Raw genomic sequence first — 9,109 nt, 5'->3', positions numbered from 1 at the left:
ACCATCTTCCTGATATGATTGCTGCTCCTAACCTCTACCCTTCTATGGGTAGGGGTGTGTCTTGCTTACCCTAGAATTTCCATTATTAACACAGTGCTTTCCAAAGAGAAAATATCCAGTTAATGTTTGATGAATGAGTCAGTGAGAAGTTTTTTTTATTTATTAAGATCACTCCTACTTTCTTGAATAAACGAAGCAAATCCAAGTATATATCCTTTAATTTTACTGAACAATAGACTAAAATGGTTAAGGGAATCAAAAAATTAAGATTTGTTAAGATTACTCCTACTTTCCTGAATAAGCCAAGCAAGTCCAGGTATATATTTTAATATTATGGAACAATACACTAAAGTAGTTAAGGGAATCCAAAAATGAACCAGCTTTTACATTTTTTTCTCTATTGTCTGCTGAGTTCTTTCAAATTTCCAAGAAAATTCCTATTCCAATGTCATGTTATCTTGTTCCAGATCACAAAATAAGATGGAAGATTCCCCAACTTGCTTTGCAAAATATCAAAACTCGGGCTTCCCTGGTGGCGCAGTGGTTGAGAGTCCGCCTGCCGATGCAGGGGACACGGGTTCGTGCCCCCTGCATCGGCAGGCGGACTCTCAACCACTGCGCCACCAGGGAAGCCCCAAAACTCTTCTTCTTAAATCTGATGTTTAGCAATAAATGTGACCAATATCATTTATAAACAGATTCTAAGGCTAATGAACCTATTAAAGGAAAAGCATTTGAAAAAAATACCAAAAGGAAAAAAAAAGATAAACTTTCAAGTCACCCATACAGAACAGGAACACAAAGTTGTTGCACAGTGTGTTCTTCCCAGCCTGACCCCGACCCTCCTCTACATAGAACCCTGCCTGCCCTCTCAAGCACGGAGTGAAGATTTGCACTCATTCCTCATTTGGGTCAGAAACTGCTGAGGAATGCTGCACAATGAACATGGCAATAGTACTATCCAAGGGGCCAACTGGGGCCCCGACTCTCTTCGTCATCTCTTAAAGCCTCCTCATACCAGTGTGAGAAGGAAATGCGGTCAGTTCCTTTGACCTTGACCAAAAATTCCAGAACTTTCACCTTGCTGATTTCAGCATAGGCCCTTGGACCCCACAGGAATTCGTACCGTGGAGGATCACTATTAGACACCTTCCGGTACTCCAGATAATTCTCCTGCACCCAGTCTCTGGTGATGAGCTTCCTGGGCTCCCCATAAATGAAGTGCTCCCTCCCAGCATACACGTTTATCGTATTCAAGAAATCCCAGATGTTTTCCTCAGGGGCGCAGTTGCCCTCTATGAAAATCACACCCAGGATGATTGCCAGGAGGCCATTTTTAGGCATGCTCTGGTCATCACTATGCATCTCATCATGGGTGAGGTCTAATGAGTTGACAAGGACATAGGAGTGGATTTTGGGGTCCACTTCCTTCACATCAATGCCAGAGATCACCTCTAGGCACTTAGAAGCTTTCTTGAAGATCACAGGGAATTGGTTTTTGTCCTTTTTGATGACAACCTTCAGCATTTCTGCCTTTGTGAAGGGCTCCTTCAGTCGATATTTGAGGACCATGAAATGCAACAAATCAGCCACCTTTTCATCCAGCAGGCCTCTGAACAAGGATTTGGTGTGTGCTGAGGCCTGGAGAGAGTGTGTGCCCTCTTCTCCTTGGATGCTGGAGCTTCCATCTGATGTGCTCCATGGCATGGCGGAGAAGGAGCTCTGAGGACTCTGGGGATGACCCAATGGCACAGTGGCAGGTTGCTCCTCCTCCTGCTGCTCCTCCTCCTCCTCCACCTCCTCCTGCTCCTCTGGGGTGCCCAGTGGCAGAGGAGAGAAAGGGGGGGAAGTTGAGGAGTAGGAGAAAGGTAAAGGGCAAGAGGAAACAGAGGCAGGCTCCTCCTCCTCCTCCTCCTGCTCCTTCTCCTCCTCCTCCTCCATCTCCTCTGGGGTGCCCAGTAGCAGAGGAGAGGAAGGGGGGGAAGTTGAGGGGTAGGAGAAAATGAAAGAGCAAGAGGAAACAGAGGCAGTCTCCTCCTCCTCCTCCTCCTCCTCCTCAGCTGTGGGAACCTGCACTGTCAGCAGGTCTTGTATGTCACTTAGGGTCTGAAAGTCTGGCTCAAATGTGAGGCGCAGATGCTTTGGAGAGTGAATCATGATGACTCTTGTTGGAGGCAGCAGGTAGAAGTGTAAGCAGGATGGTGGGAGATGGGATCCCAAGGACCTGGGGGAGAGAGACAGCGGGTCAGCAGCCTCAGCAGAGAAATGCACCCTTGGCAGCTCTGACAAAGGCTGGCTTACAGATCCCCTCTTTAGGGGGTGCTCTAGGGCCTCACAGGGCTCCTGTCTCCCTGGACAGTTTGTCCCCTAGGAACCTGTAGGAAGATGCGAGAAAGCTCCTCAGGGTGCAGCCAACCAGTACAACCCGAGGCTTCCAGGGCTGACTGTGGGCAGGTGGGTCAGGCACTGGGGGGTCCTTGGCAGACATTCAGGGTGCACACGTCACCTTGTCTCCCAGTACTGTCTGGGCTTCCTCTGCTCTGCTGACCTGAGGACCTGTGCCTCACACCCAGGCCCTCACCTCAGGGCTCCTGAAGCCCCTGACAGGCGAGGAGGGGCCGAGTTCTGTGAGGTCCCCGCTGTTCTGGAGCGATGATCCCCTCCACGCTAAGGTTCTTACCTTTCCTCTAAAGAGGCTTGTGCCCTCTCCTCCTGCACCTCTGCTAGCCTAAGGCAAGACGTCACATTCCTTAAACAGATGAGAAGGAAGTGAAGGGGCAACACTTTCGACCACACCTGCCCAGAGCCTCCCGGGGGGAACAGAAAGAGCTGAATGAAGTTTGTGGGGTCCCCCTCTCTCCAAGCTGAGTGTTACCCTCATTCCTCACATTGATGCCTGGTACGTTCCAGGACTCCTCCCTCTGCTGTCCTGAGTCTGGCCCCTTCAGAACAAGCCCTCACCTCCCTGAGACCACCAAGAGGGAAGTGAGGGTACACCATATCTGACCACTGTGCCCAGGGCCTCCCAGAGCTGACAACAGGGGAAGGGCCGAGCTGGGTGTGCCTTCAGTCCTCGGGTGAGGGTATGCCCTCAGGCCTCACTCAGGGTCCCTACCTTAAACTCTGGCAGAGTCTAGGACTCTTCCCTCTGCCGACCTGATATGGCTTCCCCTCAGACTGCCACTTCCTCAGAACGAGGACCGCACCTCCCTGAGAACCCATGGACCAAAATGGGGCACCACATCTTACCACCCCTGCTATGTCCTCCCAGTGCCAAAAGCAAGAGCTGGTCCCCATGTGTCCTGTGGTGGGGCTATCCTCAGTCCTCCCTCATGTTATCCATCTTTACTCCTGACAGGGCCTAGGCTACCCCCTGCTGACTGGACCTCACCTTTCGGAGACACCTCTCTCACCCCTGGAGAAAGTGAGGGCACACCTATGCAGCCAACCCTGCCTGAGTCTCTCCAGGCCGGAGGACAGGAGACAGCCAGACTCTATGGGGTCTCTTCTTTCTGGGGTTGGAAGTACCTTTGGTCCTCACCAAGGGTCCTTACCTTGACTCTGGTAGAGCTTGGGACTCTTCCTTCTTCTGACCTGACGTGACTCCTTCAGCTGACCTGTCTTCTCACTCACACCAAGGCCTTCACCTCCCTGAGACCCCTAAGGCAAAAGTGAAGAGACATCACATCCAGCCACCCCAGCCTGGGGTCTCCCATGGCTGACAGCAGGGGCTGGGTTCCCTCTGTTCTGGGATAAGGAGCTCCCTCTGTCTCCCCTCAATGTATTCTTTACTCCTGGAGGGCCTGGGACCACCTTATCTGGTGACCTGACATCACCCTTCTCAGGCCAAGGCTTTACCTCCCAGGGACACCTCCAGGCACCCCTTGCAGAGAGTGAGGGTACACCACATCTGGGTATTCCTGCCCGGATCCTGCCAGGGTGCACAGTGGGGACAGGGTGGAATTTCTGTGAGACCCCTTCTGTCTGTGTTAGGGGGTAACCTTAGTCCTCCTTCAAGGCCTTTACCTTACCTTGACTCCTCAGATTCTGGGACTTCCCCCTTTGCTGGTGTCATCAGCTCAGACCAAAGCCTTCACCTCTCTGGGACACCCTAGACAAAGTAAAAAGACACCAAATCCAGCCACACCTGCCTGGGGTCTGTTCTAGCATAGGGAATGCACTCACTCCTCGTTCAAGGTATTCATCTGTACTCCTGGCAAGGCCTGTCCTACCCTCTGCTGACCTGCAGTTTTCTGCTGCAACCCAGCCCTTAGCTCCCTGAGACACTCCACCCCCTTGACTCCTGGTAGAGCTTGCAGCAGAAGCGAGAGTTCCTCCCACCTGCTCACCGCTACTCTGATCCTCCCAGCGCCGAGATCCTGTGGCATCCTTCTTTTCAGGGAAAGGGGCCCTTCGGGCCTCCCAATGGTCCTTCCCTTGACTTCTGATAGAGCCTGGGACTCCTCCCTCTTCTGAACTGATGTGGCTCCCCCTCAGACCGACGCTGTGACCTCTCTGAGACCCTCCCCTCAGCAAAAGTCAGGAAACGCCACATCTGGCCAACCTTGCCTGTGGTCTCCTGGGGCTGACAAGAGGGGCAGGGCTGGGTTGGGGCCCCTTCTCTCTAAGATGGGTATTTTCAGGGCAGACAGAGGCCAAATCTACCTGGGAGGGAGGTCCTCTCAATCCTCCCTCACAGTCCTATCTATTACCCTGAGGTCCACCCCTCAGAAAAAGTCTCACCTCCCTGAGACTCCCAGAGTGGAAGTCAATAAATGCCACATTTGGCAACCCTGCTATGTGGCCTCCCAGGGCTGACAGCAGGGGCAGGTGGCTGTGAGACCCCTCTACAGGGTGGGAGGTGCAGCAAATCTTCCCTCAGGGTCCTTATCTCGACGCCTGGCAGCATGTGGTAGTCCTCCCGGGGCTGGACTCGGGCACGCCCACCAGACCAAGGGCTTCACCATCCCGGGAATCCCCCAGAAAATGAGTGAGCCGGGGCCCACAGCCAGTAACCGTCCTTGGCTCTCCCGTGTCGGCAGCAAGGGCAGAGAACTGCTGGGCCCCATCTGTTCTGGGGTACGGGGTGCCCTCAGTCCTTCATCTGAGCCCGGGGAAAGCCTGGGACTCCTCCCTCTGCCGAGCTGTCCCTGCCCCTTCAGGTCTAGGGCCTCACTGCCCTGAGAACGTCCAGATAAAAGTAACGAGAGGGCTTCCCTGCTGGCGCAGTGGTTGAGAGTCCGCCTGCCGATGCAGGGGACACGGGTTCGTGCCCCGGTCCGGGAGGATCCCACGTGCCGCGGAGCGGCTGGGCCCGTGAGCCATGGCCGCTGGGCCTGTGCGTCCGGAGCCTGTGCTCCGCAGCGGGAGAGGCCACAGCAGTGAGAGGCCACAGCAGTGAGAGGCCCGCGTACCGCCAAAAAAAAAAAAAGTAACGAAAGGCCACACCCTGCCACGCCTGCGCAGGACCTCCTAGGGCTGACAGCAGGGGCTGAACGCCATCTCTTCGGTGGCGGGGGAGCTCCCGTCCCCCCTCAAGGTGTCGCCGTCGGCCCTCAGGCAATGGCGTCTCTCCCGGAAACCAACCCCACGGCGTCCTGGAACGAGGGGGCATCACTGAGTCCTCCCGGGGGGGCTCGTGGGGCTCCGCGTCCGCGGAAGGTGCCCTCGTCCATCCTCACGGCTTCCCACGCAGTCCCCACGGGGCCCGCCCCCCCCCTTCTTCTGACCCGAAGTCGCTGCCTCAGCCCACGGCCACCACGGCCCCGGGGCGCCAGGCAGAGACGTCAGGAGACGGAGAGGGGCCCCGCGGCCCACAGCCCCGCCCGAGTCGCCTCAGGGCACACAACTAGCCGGGCGGGGCCCGCAGGGGCGGGGCGGGCGCCCACGGGCCCCCCTTAACAGCCGGCAGAGCCGGGACCCCAGCTTTTCTGACCCGAGTCCAGCCCCGACGCTCCTGACACGGAGGCCCAGGGAGAACACCTGCGAGGGCCCAGCCTGGGCTGCGCGGGGCGCCACGCAGGGCGGGCCGGGGGCCGCGGAGAGCGGCCCCCGGGCCTTCCTCTCCGTCCTCACCTCCGCGCTGGCCGGCGAGAGCCTCCGTCTCCGCCGACCCAAGCTCGCGCCACCGGCCCCAACCGACAACGCCTCGCGCCCTCGGCCGGAAATCCGGACGCCTCATATCCGGGACCCCTGCCCGGGGCCTCCCGAGGAGGACGGCAGGGGCAGAGCGGGGCAGAGAGGCCCCTCTAGGGCACCCGAGAGGGCCGACCTCCTGCCTGTGGATCCTCGCCTTGCCGCCCGGCGGGGCCTGGGCTCGTTCCTCTGCTGCCCAGTCCAGTCCCCACTAAGAAGCCTCACCACGTGTCCAGGAAGCCTGCCTGCGTGTGCTCAGAGCAGCCAGCAAGCGTGCGGCGGAACCCCCTGCGGTGGGCTTCTTGTCCCTCTGGGTCCTCCCCTTACACCAGACAACGCCTGGGGCTCCTCCCCCCCGCGAGACCCCAGACCAGCCTCGCGTCCCTCAGACTCCTGACCGCGCCAGAAGCGCCACAGCTGACGGCCTGTGCCGGCGGCTTTCCAGGACCGCCGGCACAGGCGGGACGAAGCCTCTTTGGTGGAGGCCTCTCCCGCCTTCCTCAGGGACCTAACCCGGAAGCTTGGCAGAGCCTAGGAATCCTCTCTCTTCTGGTCTAAGTCTGCACGCCCCAGAGACAACCTCCTGTCCTGCAGACTCCTGAGGTGCTAGTCCCGACACACCGCGTGCAGGGACCCTGCCTGGGGTGTCCCAGGGGTGGCAGCAGGGGCAGGGCGGGGGCCAGGGTTCCCGCCCTTTCGGCGGGGCACTGACGGGATTCTCACTCTTTCTGCAGGGCGCTGACAGGATCCCTGCTCTGGGGTGGAAAAGCCACCCAGTCCTGGCTCAGAGTCCTCACCTTGACTCCGGCACTGCCTGGGCTGCTTCCCTCGTGGGCTCCAGAACAAGCCGCTGCTCCCCGAGAACATCAAGGCAGAAGTGAGCAAACGTTGTGTCGGCTGCGACGGGCCACGGCTGCGGAGGGCTGACCGCAGAGGCAGGCAAGCTACCCTCCCAATCTGAGATTGTAGGCATACCCGCAGACTTGTCCGAGCTAGTATTTATATTTACTCCCGACAGGGCTTGTATGGGCCCTCCCTCTCGCCGACCTGATGATGCGTCCCTCGGTCCAAGGTCCCCATTTCCCTGGACCGCCCCCTCCAAAGAGGACGTGGGGGAGGGGTGCTCTGCCCGACTGGGCGGCCCGGACGGCCCGTGCTGGTTGCGTGGGCGGCTTCCTGTGGGTCCCGCCCGCACTGTCTGGGAAGGGGCTCGCCCCAGTCTTGCCTCAAGATCCTCCTCTGGATGCCTGGCAGGGCCTGGGTCCCCTCCCCTCTCCTCACATGAAACAGGGCCCCTCAGAGCAAGGTCCTCACCTCTCTCTCATGTCCGAATGGGAAGTCAGCAGACCCCACATCTGGCCACCATGCTTTAGGGCCTCCCAGGGCTGAAAGCAAGTAAAGGGCTGTATTCTGTGGTACCTCCTCTGTCTGTGGCAGGCTTCTTTTTTTTTTTTTTTAATGAGTTTATTTATTTATTGGCTGCGCTGGATCTTCGTTGCTGTACGTGCGCTTTCTCTAGTTGTGGCGAGTGGGGGCTTCTCTTGTTGCGGAGCACGGGCTCTAGGCGCGCGGACTTCGGTAGTTGTGGCTCGTGGGCTCTAGAGCGCAGGCTCAGTAGTTGTGGCTCACGGGCTTAGTTGCTCTGCGGCCTGTGGGATCTTCCTGGACCAGGGCTTGAACCCGTGTCCCCTGCATTGGCAGGAGGATTCTTAACCACTGGGCCACCAGGGAAGCGCCATGCGGCAGGCTTCTATGTGATCCTCCCTCAGGGTCCTCACCTTGATGTCTAGTGGTGATCTGATGATGACAGTGTCTGCGTGTCCCTCCCTTCTGACCACATCCAGTGACCATGCCCTGGGGCTTCCCAGGGCTAACCACAGAAAGGGGGCAGGGCTGGGGCCAATTGCTTCAGGCCCTCAAATCGTCCTTCAAGTCCTCACCTTGACAACTGGCAAGATCTGGACTCCTCCCTCTACTGACCTATGCCTGCCACCTTCAGACCAAGGCCTCCACCTTCCTGAGACCCCCAAGCTGGAAATGAACAGGGCTGCTCAGCCTGAGACCCCTGCCTACAGTCTCCCAGGACTGACATCATCAGTAAAGCAGGGTTCTGTGGGGTACCCTCTGTTCTGGAATGGGTGGACCCTCCAGTCCTCTTTGAGAGTCATCTTGTATCCTGGGTTGTCAATTAAATACAATGTGGGAAATTACCCCTCTCTGCCATCTCTGACCATTTGCTCAAGTGCAACTCCTACAAAGAATGTTTTCAGGTTCCAGGCTAGTTGCTGTGTAGAAGAGTAGCAGCACCCATGACAGAGAAGAAGCCCAACTTCCCGGTGGGTCTCTTCACCAGCCAGACTTAGATTTTAGAAACTTTTTGTTCTAAAACAAATTATTTTCTACAGGGAAGAGACTGAAGAGTTGTGATTATGGGATGTCCTGCCTCTTTTGAGCTTATCTAACATTGCATTGTCCAGTGAGGTGATTTTCTTTTTTACAACCCTCATCCATAGTAAGAAATATATTGTACATTGTGTATCTCTGCCAGGTATATATGTAGATACCACAAGGTATATATGTAGATACCACAAGGTATCACCTTGTGGGTGATTCATTGTGATACTCACTATCCCATTTTTAGTCCACTTTTTATATTCTGCTAAAATAATATATTTTTTAAAAAGACCAGCCCTTTACCCACTAGAGTGGTTTCAAGTGATTATTAGCAGACTCGAGCCATACTGGCTAAATCAACCCATCTTTCCTGCTCTCCTGACATTACTCCAAGGATACTGGCATCTGGGGTCTTAGGTTCAGCCTCAGATTACTACAATGAAGCAGGAGCAGAAGTTTCTAAACTTTTTTCCTCCCTATACTGTAATCTTCCTTCTGTTACAATCTACAAACTCTCCCCAATCTGTCTTAGCCCCAGAACTCCCTCATCCCAAACACAAGTTCAGCACAGTCCTCAGTC

General features: G+C 56.2%; 1 protein-coding gene across 5 annotated transcripts; it reads right to left on the bottom strand.

The window, feature by feature from the left end:
* Positions 1-661: 661 nt before the first annotated feature.
* On the bottom strand, positions 662-7,857 carry LOC307180860 (melanoma-associated antigen 8-like). 5 transcript variants are annotated; one of them, XM_079911392.1, is made up of 5 exons: positions 6,076-6,094; positions 5,449-5,597; positions 4,032-4,111; positions 3,555-3,660; positions 662-2,224 (listed from the first exon to the last, which is right to left on the bottom strand). In XM_079911392.1, the coding sequence occupies exon 5, from the start codon at positions 2,155-2,157 to the stop codon at positions 958-960; it is 1,200 nt and encodes a 399-aa protein (XP_079767518.1). In that variant the 5' UTR covers positions 2,158-2,224; positions 3,555-3,660; positions 4,032-4,111; positions 5,449-5,597; positions 6,076-6,094; the 3' UTR covers positions 662-957. The 5 variants fall into 5 exon arrangements, with proteins under 5 accessions (XP_079767518.1, XP_079767519.1, XP_079767516.1 ...); XM_079911393.1 differs by lacking the exons at positions 5,449-5,597; positions 6,076-6,094 and adding an exon at positions 7,450-7,857; XM_079911390.1 differs by lacking the exon at positions 5,449-5,597 and having other exon boundaries at positions 6,076-6,204.
* Between the last annotated feature and the right edge of the window lie 1,252 nt (positions 7,858-9,109).

Source organism: Stenella coeruleoalba (genome assembly GCF_951394435.1).
Source record: "Stenella coeruleoalba genome assembly, chromosome: X".
Taxonomy (NCBI): Eukaryota; Metazoa; Chordata; class Mammalia; order Artiodactyla; family Delphinidae; genus Stenella; species Stenella coeruleoalba.
The sequence above is the reverse complement of the archived record's forward strand: the minus strand, read 5'-3'. Positions and strand labels throughout refer to the sequence as shown.

Coding starts and splice junctions, on each gene's coding strand:
- LOC307180860 (XM_079911393.1), bottom strand. CDS start 2,157: ATGATTCACTCTCCAAAGCATCTGCGCCTCACATTTGAGCCAGACTTT.